The sequence below is a fragment of the Rhinoderma darwinii genome, chromosome 1 (genome assembly GCF_050947455.1).
Source record: "Rhinoderma darwinii isolate aRhiDar2 chromosome 1, aRhiDar2.hap1, whole genome shotgun sequence".
Classification (NCBI taxonomy): Eukaryota; Metazoa; Chordata; class Amphibia; order Anura; family Rhinodermatidae; genus Rhinoderma; species Rhinoderma darwinii.
Window position 1 is genome coordinate 633312136 of NC_134687.1, and position 14391 is coordinate 633326526.

The window sequence follows — 14391 nt, forward strand, 5'->3', positions numbered from 1 at the left end:
CCGTGAACTTATGTTACCTGTTCGCACTGCTCAACCTGAGTTCACAGTATAACAACAACTTCAACGTTATCCTAATAGAGAGCAATTAAAACATTGGGCGCAAATACACCACTATCCAATGGTTGATTCTCCAGTTTTCCTGGAGTGGTTTTCTAATTATGCATTATAAATACAGGCAACACCTATATAGTATAAATACATATTATTGATAACCAGGGATATACCACAATAGAATCTGTGGACGAGCCACAAAATGAAAACACAAATGAAAACAAACGGACAACTGGGGACAAACACAACAGACCATAAACACACATTACAGACATAACACCTGACTGAACATGCAATTTATGGCCAACTTCCTAAACTCCTCCCCAGTTGTGGTTGGTCATTTAGACCCTTGAGTACGTGGCGGAGCACATAAGGCTGTAAGGAGACTCTTATGCAGCCATTTTGTCTAAATCCACCGTTTGTTGTAATATGGCCATTTTCTCTTGCCATTTTGCTAGGCTTTCCATGGTTGCTTATGCCGTGGCAGTTCCTAGCAATATGTCCCATCTGACCGCATTTGAAGTATTTAACAGGACCACATTTCTTAGTACTCAAAGACTCGCAGTACTTCGCAATGTGGCCTGATCCGGCACATGCAAAACATTTAACAGTACATGCTCTGCTGGACTTAAGGCAGTCAACAGTGCATGATCTCTTAAAGTTCTGCATGGCTAGGGACGCACTTCTAAATATGGTACGCTTACATCTGCGTAACACTTTCGTAACAATGTTACCTTCAGGATTCCGGATGGGATAACTATTTGTGACATCTGGTCCAACCATCTTACTACTCCCCCCTTTTTGCCCTGTAGAGGGCAAACTTACAGCAGAATCAGGCCTTGAAAAAGACCAGGCCGGTAACATTTTTGAGAAATCTTTTATGATGTTTTGCATAATGGCAACCAATTGTGACCTAGTAGCAAGCTCATCATTCAACTTGGCAATGATCTTATCTGTAGATGCTGCCTTAACCTTAAATGCATTGATCACAGCATAAGACCCAGTCAGCTGTTCATCAATATCATCACCATGATTTCTCAAATCTATCACCTGTGATTCCAGCATGCAAATTTGCTTATCTCTACATTGGGCATTCTCTGCCAGTTGTGTCTGCCAAGCACAAACCTGCTTCACATTGTTGACACAACATTAGCAGTGAAGATTTGGGGAATCACTCTTTATTTCTGAGTGATCGGGCTTCCACATCTCCTCATACACACAGATTAATTTAGCGAGCATGTGGAGACGTTTGGAGATTTTGTTAAAAACACTCCTCTTGCTAATACACAACTTATCAAGCTTCGTCCAGCAGAGTGGACTGCATTCCTGCTGAGTTGTATGTTGTAGGTCGTTACTGGATTAAATTTACTGTGGCGAGGTGTTTAAGTGTGGAGAAGTCCATACTCACGGTTCCAGAAGTCATCTCCGTCTGCGTTGGCTTCCTTGTCCCCCGCTGTTTTGAAAAAGGTCCTTTTCTTCCGCAACGCCTCTTCCCGATCAGCTGGACTTCACTGGAAGTACACCGAGGTTGATACTTCTGAAAACTCTTTTGTATAAGTTGCTCGCTCGCCCAACGATTCGTGACCGTAAAGCAGCACGCCGCAAAGCAAATAAAGAGACGTTAATACCTCAGAAAATAAAACAAAAAACAATAGGTTTGCTGATCAATTGTATCCTATATCAAGCCTTAAAGGAACAGTGTCATGGCAAATAATTTTTTTATATGTTAAAGATGTTAGTGCTGTAATAAAAACGTTTATATTCATTTGTGTGTTTGTGTTTTACTTTTTCTTATTTTTACACTTTTTCTTCCCTATGGGGGCTGCCATTTTTTGTTCCATTTCTGTGTGTGTCGATTAACGACACACACAGACATGGAGTACGGCAGCCACAGTCCCATAGGGACTGTGAACGGCTCCCGTCCCATTCACGTCCGTGTACGGCGTCTGTGTGGGAACTGCGCATGCGCCGCTCCCGCACAGTCCTATTCGAAATTGGCGCCGTCCGGCGCCATTTTCCTGTGGACCGGAAGTCGCGGCCGGACTGTAATATTACTACTTCCGGTCGCGGCTTCCGGACTTGTGCACATGGAACAGCGGCAGCAAAGGGAGCGGACGGGCCGGAGGGAGCCGCGGCGGCAGGAGCAGGTAAGAGATTTCAATGTATGTTAGTGTTTGTGTGTGTTTACTACTGTATGTAAACCTACTACACTGTGGGTTACCTCAAAAAATGGCGACACACAGTGTAGGAGGTTAAACCTTTCAAACCCCTCGTTTATCCCGGCACTAGCCAGGATAAAGGAGGGGGGGATGCTGAGAGCTCACTAGAGCGAGGGCTTTTAACCCAATGTTGCAATGCTGCAATTTTGGGAACTAGCTCCATCTAGTGACCAAAAATGGGTAGTATTATAAATTAGAAAAAATTTATAATATTTCCTGACTCGCGAAAAAAATAAAAAAAATTTGTACAATGTTTAATCACCTACACACTAAATGTTTAATTTTTAAAAAAAAAACATGTTTTTAGGTCAACACCATGCCTTTAAATAAAATTGTGTTACTCGTCTGAACGTCAAAAAGGTCTAGGCACACAGTATAACCCAACACTACACCGTGTTTATATATATATATATATATATATATATATATATATATATATATATATAGCTATATATATATATATATAGCTATAGCTCTTGGCTGGCTCGCCAATGTTAAAGGGGGTGTGGTAATAGCGGGATTCACTGGTTAGTGTCACCCACTTTTACTACCTCCTTTATAATCAGGGTCACTAGGGTTATGCCTACCTTTTCCTTATACTAACGTCGATCTAATTACTTTTGCTGCTACTCAAGGGAATAAGACCGTATAGTAAATAAAGATATTTATTAGCATACAGTAATCACTCCCATACATAAAATACAGTAACTAATCACTGTACAGTATAAACACGGTATCACAATCCTAATTATACCGCCACCCACTTACCTAAACATACATAAAAGTTACATTACAACACAATACACATAAGTTACTTGTAATTCTCTGTCCCACTCCCTCCTAATATAACTTTCCCTGTACACGAAGTGTTAATAATCAGGTAAAAGGGTCAACAGTGGGAAGGGTTAAATGTTTCAAGGGTTAAACTAGGGATACAACGAGATGCGCAGGTCAGCAAGTTGTTAACTCAGGGACTGCAAGGGGTAGTTTGGGTTAACTCAGGGCAGCAATGAGTTAACTTCAGGGACTGCAAGGGTTAACTTCAGGGATTGCAAGGGACTCTGGGACAGCAAGGGTTAACTCAGGGCAGCAAGGGTAAATAGGGGCACCAAGGGTTACTCTGGGACAGCAAGGGTTAACTCAGGGCAGCAAGGGTCAACAGGGACTCAGGGCAGCAAGGGTTAACAGGGACTCAGGGGCACCAAGTGTTGCTCTGGGACAGCAAGGGTTAACTCAGGCCAGCAAGGGTCAACAGGGATTCAGGGCAGCAAGGGTTAACTTCAGGGACAGCAGGAGGAGACAGGGAGAGAGAGGGTTAAGTGTAGCTTTTGCTACACTTGATACTTAGCGTGTTGGTGGAGCAGGAGACAGGAGCAGGTCGTTGGAGGAGAGGTGAGCCGGTCCGTGGTGGTGTGGGAGGCAGGCAGGTCCCAGCTACTCCTCGTTGGTGGAGTGGTGAGGTCGTCTTCAGCTGCTGAGCGTACCGACTCAGGGCTATTTAACCCTGCCGGTACACTCGCAGCGGAGGATTAGTGGCGCTCGCCCCCGGCAAGCATGGGTCGGCATGGTGATAATGTATCACCAGACGACTCATGAGCACCCGTGTAATTTGAAATGGAGACAGGAGATAGTTTTATCTCCTGTCTCCATGGTTTCCAAAGAAAGCAGGGCAATGCTAATTGTCCTTCTTTGTTTACCACAGTATTCATGAACAGGGTTGTGTTTCTACAGTCCTGGCTCATGAGACATTTATTTATTTATATATAATATATATATATATATATATATATATATATAACACTTCCCTTTACAGCATTGTTTAATGTACCATATAATGTAGTGGGAAACGTTTACATATGTTGTGGAGCGTAATGGAAAAAAAAAATGTTTCTTTGTTTCTTGGGGTTTTGTTTTTACGTCGTTCACCTTGCAGTAGAAATTACACGTTTAACTTTATTCTGCAGGTTTAATATGATTTCTGCGATACCAAGCTTATGGTTTTTTGTGTGTTTTTTTTGTTTCTCTACTACTTTTACAAAATTTTAAGAACGATTTGTAAAAAAAAATGTGTTCTGAGACCCATGACTTTTTTTTCATTTTTAAGTCAATGAAGCTTTGTGGGGTGAACTGCTTTCATTGGTACCATTTTGGCGTACAGACAACTTTTTGCTAACTTTTTATTCCATTTTGTGGCGAGGTAAGGTGACCAAAAAAACGAATTCTGGTGTGTGTATTTTTCTTTTTTTTTTTTCTTTTTTACAGCTTTTACCCTGCCGGTTAATAAATGTTATATTATAATTGTTTAGACTTTTACGAACATGGCGATTATCTATTTTTCATTACATTACTTTAGGCGGAACATGGGGAAAAGTGTTTTTTCCCTTGAACCTTTAATAAAAGTTGTTTTTTTTGTTTGTTTTCAATATTCCTAAAAGCTTTTATACAACAAATTTTTTTCATTTTTATTTAGTCCTACTAGTGGACTAGAGCATGCAATACACTGCAATACTTAGGAGGACCAAGATGGCAGACCTGGGGGTTATTAAGCACCCAGGTTGTTATAACCGCTATCGGCACCCCGCAATTTCTATGATGTGCCGTATACTTGTTTAAAAAAATAATAATCAGACCCTATGGGCAAAGTGTTTGACTGTACAGTGTCACTTCAAAGACTTGAAACAGATAAACATTGGGAAATCCTTCTTATGTATACTTTGGACAGATCCTTCCTTTCATAATGAGAGTACAACATAGCGTCTATCCCATAGTTCTCCCTTCATGTCTAGCAGTCCTTAGTCACTCTACAAGCCGCATACAATTACTATACATGACTGGAGGAGGTGGGATCGCTATCAGTCATACTCCAGTTTATCATCCCTGTCAGACCAGACATGTGTGCTTCTAGTAATAGATGTACGGACCAGAGTGCTCTAGCTTCCAAATCAGCAATATGTTGTGTGGTCAATGGGCCGTGTGCTGATCTTATAATCTCTGCAACATGAGGAGTGTAAAGTTCTACCGTGTGGGAACAGCAGTCATGATAATTGTGTGGAAAAATCTAGAGGAAAAAAGAGAACACACGGTTCAGATCAAACAGGATAAGTGAAAATCGATAGGGCGATAATAAGACCTCTCGCCTTGGAGAGTTGTACAACACTGGTGTAGACAGGTTACAACGTACGGCCGGCGTTGAAACGCGTAGCCTCTGTTTGATATGATTAAACTCTCTTCCTCCAACACTGCATGATACTTCTGGATGTTGGCAGCGCTATTTTATTTCCCAGTTTTTCTACATATTACCTTCAATTGTGTGGAAAGATGTTCCGCAGGTTCAGTATGCGATCTACTAATGCTGAAGTCTACCAACTGCACATGGATAAGATGTTTTGATAGTAGGCCCTTAATTTCTGCACTTTCAAGCTCAAAGAAATATAATAACTACTTTCCATATGTCCTATGAGTATATATTAATGGCAGCTGGTCCCCTGCTCGGTACCTCACTCTTTGTTAGAGCATATGGCTATGTTACCCCCTTAAAGTCACATTAAACTTGGAAAAGCTGTCTCGTCGCCTCTGGAGACTGCACCTCTGACTGCTATGATGTGTCCTATATACACTGCACAAACTTAGAGAAAATCCTCCTCTTCCATCTCTCTGTAGCACACCCTTTAGAAGCAGGAGCATGGAGGACAATATACAACAATAATGAGTAGTGTAGCTGTGCATTCAGCACTAGGGAGAGCGAGAACACTTATTAGAAGCTGCCACAGCATTTCTGTGGGTCTCTCTGCAGCTGCACCCTTTACTTTCTCTCCGTCCCATCTCCATAGACTTCTATAGACAGCGTGTAATCTGATCTTTCAGTGAGTTTATGTTCTGCCTTTATCTTTGCCTCAAACTTCTTTTTTTTTTTTCTTTGTCGGCGGAGCTGTATGAGGGCTTGTTTTTTGCGAGACGAGCTATAGTTTTTATAGGCACCATTTTTGGATACATGTGACTTTTTGATCACTTTATTTCAATTTTTGTAGGGCAAAGTGACCAAAAAACAGAAATTCTGTCAATATTTTTTATGTTTTTTGTTTTTATTACGCCGTTCACCGTGTGTAATAAATAACATAATATTTTTATAGTTTAGGCCGTTACGGTCCCGGCGATACCAAATATGTATGGTTTATTCATTTTTTTCAATAATAAAGGACTTGATAAGAGAATAAGGGCGATTGTGGTTTATTTTCTTACTTAAAATTTTTATTTTTTACAACTTTTTTTCACATTTTTTTTACACTATACTTTAGTCCCACTAGGGGACTTGAAGGTCCAACTGTCAGATTTTTTTTTTCTAATACATTGCACTACCTGCGTAGTTCAATGTATTAGATCTGTCAGTCATTCACTGACAGCAAGCCGATTAGGCTTCGCCTCCGAGCGGGGCCTAATCGGCTTCCGTAATGGCAAACAGGAGGCTATTGTTAGGTCTCCTGGTGTCATAATAGCAGTCGGCAGTCGTGCGATTGCAGGGCACAGCTGCCGATCTGCTAGTAACCACAAAGATGCAGCGATAGCATCCAAACGCTGCATCTGAGGGGTTAATGGCAGGGATTGGAGCTAGCTCTGGTTCCTGCCGTTACAGGTGGTTGTTAGCTGTAACATACAGTTGATATCCACTGTTGATGACGCCGACTCATCTCCTGAGCCGGCGCCATCTTGCCGGAGGCTACGAAAGCCCTCCGGGCGGGGGCTGAAAGTTTTCTGTGCTAGGCACACCGGGAGGCGAGTATTAGGCCTCCGGTTGCCATTGCAGCCACCGACACCCCGGCGATTTCATTGCTGGGGTGTCGATGAGCTGCAAACACCTTAAATGTAGCCATCGCTTTTGGCGGCTGCATTTAAGGGGTTAATGGCGGGGATCGAAGCTAACTTCTGTCCCCGACGTTACAGCAGGATGTCAGCTGTCAGATACAGTTGACATCCGGGGATGATGGCACCGACTCAGCTTCTGAGCTGGTGCCAAGTATTTGTCATAAGTAAACAACATTTTGCGGGAAGCACTGGCTTTCCACGTCGTATACTTATGACAAATGTCGGGAAGGGGTTAAGAAAAAAAAATGGTTTGCAAAAGAGATGCCATAGCGATGATCCTATTAACATATGTATGTGTGGACAATACAAAAACCTGGCACATAATCTTTTCTTTAACCCCTTCCTGACATCCGCCGTATATATAAGGCGCACGCCGGGTGGGGGAATATGGAGCGGGCTCACGAGCTGAGTCCGCTCCATAGAGCGAGTTTGTCGGCTTTGTGTTACAGCCGAGATTTCCGGGTTACGAGCGGGCTCCCGTTTTAGCACGATCCCGCTTGTTTAACCAGTTAAATGCCGCTTTCAATAGAGATCGCGGCATTTAAATTACTAAAAACAGGGGGGCGACACCCTGTAACATCCCAACGGCCCCCCTGCGGCAAGATCGGGGGGAGCCGTTGGTTGGCACGGCTGCCTGGGGGCCTGACGAAGTTCAAAAAACCCCCCTATTCCCATTTTCCCCCTAGAGCATAGTAAAAAATGAAAAAAAAATGAACATAATTGGTATCGCCGCGTCCGTAAAAGTCTGAACTATCACAATATATAATTATTTAACCCGCACGGTGAACGGCGTAAAAAAAAAAATTGAAATGCCAGAATCTCTATTTTTTTATTTTATTTTATTTCTTTTTTTTGTCACCTAATCTCCCACAAAAAATGAAATAAAAAGTGATCAAACCGTCGCATGTACACCAAAATGGTATTATTAAAAACTACAGCTTATCCCGCAAAAAATAAACCCTCATACCACTTAATCGACGGAAAAATAAAAAAGTTACGGCTCTTGGAATTTGGCGATACAAAATAAATTTTCTTTTTTACACTTAGGTTTTTAGTTGTAAAATATAGAAAAAACTACATATATTTGGTATCTGCGTAATCGTATTGACCCATAGAATAAAATTAACATGTTGTTTTAATTGCACAGTGAATTCCGTAAAAATGGCGCGCAAAAAAACGGAGGAATCTGGTTTTTTTCTTTCATTTTCTACCCCACAAATAATTTTTTTCCCGTTTCCGAGTACATTATATGGCAAAGTAAATGGTGCTACGAAAAACTACAACTCGTCCCGCAAAAATCAAGCTCTCATAGTACTATATCGACGGAAAACTAAAGGCGTTATGGCCTTTGGAAGGTGTGGAGGAAAAAACGAAAATGAAAATCTGAAAAAGGGCTGCGGCGTGAAAGGGTTAAAAAGAACCAGGGGACATTCATTGCGTGTGGAAGAAAGAAGTTTCAAACATCAATATAGGAAAGGGTTCTTTACAGTAAGTCAAACTATGGAATGTCCCACCCCAAGAGGTCATCATGACCGATACTATGTCAGCACTCAAAAAAAGGGGCTAGATTTTCGTTTACTGACGAATGGCAATGAGGGTTATAACTAATCTAGCAATAAAAGACGTGTAATTGATTGAGAAGGGTTGAGCTTGATGGACCTGTGTCTAATTTTTTTATTTTTTTTTAACCTATGTTACTTTAATAAATGATGAGGGGCTTCACCGGAGGTTCCTTCTATAAAATTTTAGATTTACCTAAATCACAGATGTGCCATAGTACCAGGGCTAAAGCCCTGGCACGTTTATCGATTGACAGGGCCCTCTGAAAATTGGCCCCACTGTACTCTGCAACATTCTCAGTAGGAGGATCTATTTGAATACAATGATGAAGCAGAAAGACATCAGCGCCCCGCCATTCACTCACATTAGGACTGCGACTTACATGATGCTAGGATCTTACCACAACATTGCAACTTAGCACTTGATAAATAAACATAGAATTGGAGATGTTTAGAGAAGTGTATGATATATAGACAGAGCTACAGTAGGTCATGTATTCAAACACTGTGTGTGTTTGTATCTCCCAAAGATGGATCCAGTAGTAGAAATCTACCAAAGAGATGTCCCAGTCCTATGTATTCCCAAAACTGTCCAGAGGAAAATCACAATTTCCTGGAGAATCATCAGGTAGATCGCTAAAGTCTTACCAAAATATGACCATAAAGTAGTTGAACCCAAGTAAATTTTTTTTTTCTTGTCTGTTTAGGATGAAAATCCGATTGCTATTAAGGTGGAAGTTATAGATGAAGCAGAAGAGGAGATGGATTTAATGGCTGATCAGCAGTGTAAGGGGGGGGGGGGGACTTTCATTGCTTGTAAAAGAAAAAAACCTGTTTTAAGGGTTATCATCACATGCGAACAATCTTTCCTTGACGTCCATAGTAGCGGCACCAAAGGGTATTTTATCCTGGAAAATAGGTCAGACCGTATCAATTAACAAATTATTTAATTAGGCACCCTATATAGGATTTCCACTAGCTCGCCATAGTGTGTGGTTTTTGTTTTTTTTCACTTCTGTCTTGGCCCTGTTCACACTGAGTTTTTTGACGAGTTTTTTGGGGCAGAAACCACACCAAAAAACTCCTCAAAAACCGCCCAAAAATGCCTCCCATTGATTTCAATGGGAGGCAGACGAGTTTTTTTTCCACGAGTAAAAAAAACTCGTCGTGGTAAAAAGAAGCAACATGACCCATCTTGAGGCGGTTTCCTCCTCCAAAACCCCATTTCAATGAGTCAGAAAGAGGAAAAAAAACCCTCGACGAGTGTTTTGACGAGTTTTTGTCAAACCACTGTGCAAAAACCTACTGGAGCAGTTTTTGCAGGAGGAATTTTCCTCCTGCAAAAAACTCCGTGTGAACACAGCCGTACTTGGAAGGTAAGACAGTAAAAATCCAGGATATGTTGGGAAGTATTTTTTATTTTTTTTACCTTTTTTTATTTTCCTTCTTCTGGGTTTTGTTTCCATCTTGTGTACACCTGGGTCCATGTGTATGTGGATTGGATATTTCTGACCCCATGGATCGGCACATTAATAATGCTATCCAGCTAGGGTACTGTTACAGGACTCCTGGCCGCTTGCCGGCATCCCCCTCCTAGGAGACGCCAGCTCGTGTGGCTGTCCTGCCCTGCACTGTCTGTTAGGGTGCATGCGCTCTCATCCCCGGCTTTAAGGGGCCAGCGCGTGCTTACTAAAAGTACCCTATCCAATCCCCAGATCACCCTGTACTATGAAAAGGGCTCCCCTTCAGTTGGAGTCATGTGTATCATCGGCCACGTCAAGTTCTACCCTTGCCTAAGCCTCTGCTACTGTCTGGACTCATACAAGTACTCTCATGCTAAAGGACTTTTGCATAGACTGTTTGGCGAGCTGCCACTTCGCTATGTCGGAGCGGCCTAGTGGGTCCACATACAACTAGATTGTGACAGGTACTTTCTGCTTCAGCCCAAGCCACGGTAGTCCTATCTTCGTCAGTCTTTTCTAAAAAAAAAACGGTCATGGCTCCTCCAGATGGATAAAGACATTGACAATGGGGTGTCTAGAGATGACATACTTAAATCTTTTAGGCAGGTCTCTTTCTTGTTTGATGCAACAAGCGAGATTTTCATCTCGTACTATGGCTTTCTCCTCTGCTGGTAGAAGAGCTCTTTAGATTAAACCATGGGGGTGCAGATTCTCACTCAAAGAATTATCTTTACCATGGAGTATAAGCCTAATAGGCTTTTTGAGTCTAGAGTTAGACTCCATGATGGAGAACCTATCATCCAAAAAGGGCAAATACCTTTCACAGACAGACAAACGTAAGTGGAGGTCGAGTTTTTGTTGCTCATCGAGGAATTTTAGATCCAGTAATTAGGTAAGATGAGAATTCATCTTTCGGTGGCCAGAGATCAGGCTACAGACGTGTGGGAAAGGGGCAACCGTTTTCTGTGAAAAAGATAAATTTCTGACGACAAGAAAATGTATGTGGGAGGGAGACTATCCTCTGTCTACCCTCAAATGTTGTAATCAATAAAAGATCTTTGGGTGCTGAACAACATAAGTTGGGGCTACTAGATAAAATTCTTCTCTAGTCCTCCAGATTATTTTTTACCCAAGTTCTGCCATGAAAAACAAGTCTTCCTAAAAAAGTCAATTTAAGATTCCATAGATATGGGGGTTTTAGATGAAGTGTCATCCCCCAGACATAGGAAGGGGCGTTTACTCATGGGTGTTTGTTATGCCCAAGACTGGCGACCGTTCGAGAACCATAATCGACTTGCGTTACTATTAAAGGGCTAGTATTTAGTGGGGTTCACTGGACTGGTGTCTCCCACTATTACTACCTCCTTTTATTAGGGTCACTGGGGTTATGCCTAGCTCCCCTACCTTTTTCCTTGTATTACGCTTTCTATTTGCCTTATTAACTAAGTGTGTGTGTGCAGTGATTCATGACACAAGTGTATAATAAAGCAAGGTTTATTACTAACCCAAAATCACAGGGGAGTTGCAATAGGATACAGCTTGTGGGATGTGGGCTGAGGGCTAGGGTTATAGGATGGCAGTAAAGGGGCTCTTGCAGGGTTTTGGTAAGGTAGGATAAAGGTTAAATGCAGTGAGTTTTATGGTAGGGAAAGGTTAATTCAGCTAGTAGCCAGAATGACATCACTGTGCCAAACTTGGCCACGTTCATGGTGGGGGTACAGCACCAGTTTATAGCTGTTGTTTCTTGGTTCAATCTCGAATACCAACTCGATTGTGATATCTCTTCCTCCGGACAGACTGAAGAAGATCAAGGATGCTGCTCAGTCAAGCCAAACTGGTATCTATCCGTGTCATGATGAAAGTCTTAATCCTTATGACCGCAACGCGATAGAATGGGCAAAGTGGCACATGCGTCTCTTGCAACAGGAAATCCTGTACGTATGGGGTCGAGACTTATCATCTCTAGACAAACTGGTCATCATCACCAGAGATACAAGACAATCCATGAGGTGGTGGCACTGCCTGAACAACGGCAGGTCCTTTGCTCCCCTAGTATGGGTTGATATCTCAACCGACGCGTTCTTCAGAGGATGGGAGTCCTCGCATACAAGGTCATATGGTGAAAGGGTCCTGGTCTCCAACAGAGAGACTCTTATCCTTCGAATCTCAGGGAGTTGAAAGCAGTTCAGAAGGCCTTGATGCACTTTCACCATGTCGTCCAGGGGAGACCAATCAGGATAGTCTGACTGTCATGACTGTATAAAGCACAAGGGAGGAACATGATCCATAGCCCTCCTTGTAGAAGTGGAACCGATCATGAATTGGGCGGAGATCCACGCGTGGCAACTCTCGGCTGCCTATATCAAAGGGAACAACACCATAACAGACCGATTGAGTCACAATCTTCTTTTACCTGGGAGAATAGTCTTTTGATCCAATGATCTTCAAGACGATCACAGCCCATTGGGGGTCAGCCTCAAATGGACCTAATGGCCATACTGCACAATGCAAAGGTATCTCGGTTTTGTTCCCTGTTCAGGAACGACAAACCATGGGTTCTCGATGCCCTCTTCATACCTTTTGGGAGTTTCACCTTCCTTATAAATTTCCGCTGGTCCCTATGATCCCAAAGGTCATGTAGAAGATCAGACATGAACAAGTCTCTGTGATTGCCATTTGCCCCTACTGGCCAAAGAGCCTGGTTTTCTCAATTCATGACCATGAGCATGGGAGTATTCTGGAGACTGCCCGATTCCGCACCTGGTGACACTGGATTGCCGATGTTGTCCACACCGCAACCACCTCCATCTGACGGCATGAATATTGACCACTCCATTTTAAGGGGATCCGATCTGTCAGATGGTCATTAATACCCTCCTACAGTCCAGAGGTAGAAGCACAAACCAGGCCTATTTAAAAATTAAAATAGCTGTTGTCAGGTGGTCCAGACACATACAGGTCTCTTCAGAAAATCCTTCTATCCATGATTTCCTACATTTTCTGCAAAATGGGTTTCACCTGGGCTTTAAACCTGCCACTATCGGAGTGCACATTTCTGCCTTGTTGGTAGTTCTGGGGAAGAAATTTTTAGGGGAACCGTTAATCCAAAGGTTGATCAAAGCAGTCCAAAGGGAATCCGACCTACAATCTCTGATCCGGTTCCAAAATGGGATCTTTCTCTTGTCCTTGATAGGCTTTATTCCCCCCCCCCCCTTTTGAACCCTTGCAGGAGATCTAGGATCAAGGAGATATTGAAACATCTAGCTGTCAAGGTCCATGTCCTGGTGGCTATAACTTCACTGAAATGTGTTTAGTGAGATCCAGGCATTGGGCACTGTTGATCTTCATCTAATTTCATCCCTAAGGTTCATTCATTGCAGAATATTAACCAGCAGATTTAACTTCCTATCTTCTATTCAATTCCCTCCTCAGAGGAGGAGAGGAAACTCCATTCCTTGGATGTCTATAGTGCTTTGGAAGTCTGTGAATCGCACTGAACAGTTTGGGAGGTCGGATTATCTTTTCCTCTTCTTCCATGGCAGAAGTAGAGGCCAGAAGGTCTCTAGAGTAACCGTGTCCAGATAAGCGATTACCATCTGCTATAACCAAGCAGGTCTTCAGGCCACACGACCTATTAGAGCAAATTCCACTCGGGCAGTTGGCATGTCTTTGGCCGTGAGAAATACCGTTCCACTTGACCACATCTGCAGGACTTCCGGCAGGATACCTCCACACGTTTGTAATTCATTACAGATTAGACATCAGAAGTGCTGGGGTTGCAACCTTTTGGTCGAGTGGTGCTAGAATCCACCGTTAATAGTAACCCACCCTAAATTGATTAAGTGCTAAATTCCCATTCCCAGTACTGCTGTCCGGTACAATAAAGGTTGTTGTTTTTTGTTCAAGCTTTGAGTTTTGTCATTACATGATAGTACACAATGTGGCTAGCTACCAGATATCCCAATATAAGGTGCCTAATTAAATAATTAGTTAATACGGTCTGTCCTATCTTCCAGGAGGATAAAATCCCCGTTGGTGCTGCTTCGATTAAAGCAAAGAGAATTTACAGTGAGTAGAAATCACACTTTTCGGTTACTGTGCGTTTCCTATAGATGGATCCAGTAGGAGAAATCCACCAGATAGATGTCCAAGTCCTCTGTATTCCCAGGACTGTCCAGAGGAAAATCACAATGTCCCAGAGAATCATCAGGTAGGTGAAGCTGAGTCCTATATCAGATC

The 14391-nt window shown here is 42.5% G+C and overlaps 1 protein-coding gene and 1 long non-coding RNA gene across 4 annotated transcripts in view; one reads left to right on the forward strand and one right to left on the reverse strand.

The window, feature by feature from the left end:
- Positions 1-14391, forward strand: part of LOC142661238 (uncharacterized) — a 42956-nt gene that overhangs the window by 24741 nt on the left and 3824 nt on the right. For all 3 annotated transcript variants that reach the window (XM_075838644.1, XM_075838727.1, XM_075838769.1), the window contains exons 5-7: positions 9220-9317; positions 9397-9475; positions 14265-14362. In XM_075838644.1, the coding sequence (XP_075694759.1) occupies positions 9220-9317; positions 9397-9475; positions 14265-14362 (275 nt within the window). The remainder of the gene's footprint in view (positions 1-9219; positions 9318-9396; positions 9476-14264; positions 14363-14391) is intronic.
- LOC142678221 (uncharacterized) overlaps positions 1-14391 on the reverse strand; it is a 46980-nt gene that overhangs the window by 2890 nt on the left and 29699 nt on the right. Inside the window, exon 2 of the long non-coding RNA XR_012852630.1 lies at positions 1460-1597. This is a non-coding gene — a long non-coding RNA (uncharacterized LOC142678221). The remainder of the gene's footprint in view (positions 1-1459; positions 1598-14391) is intronic.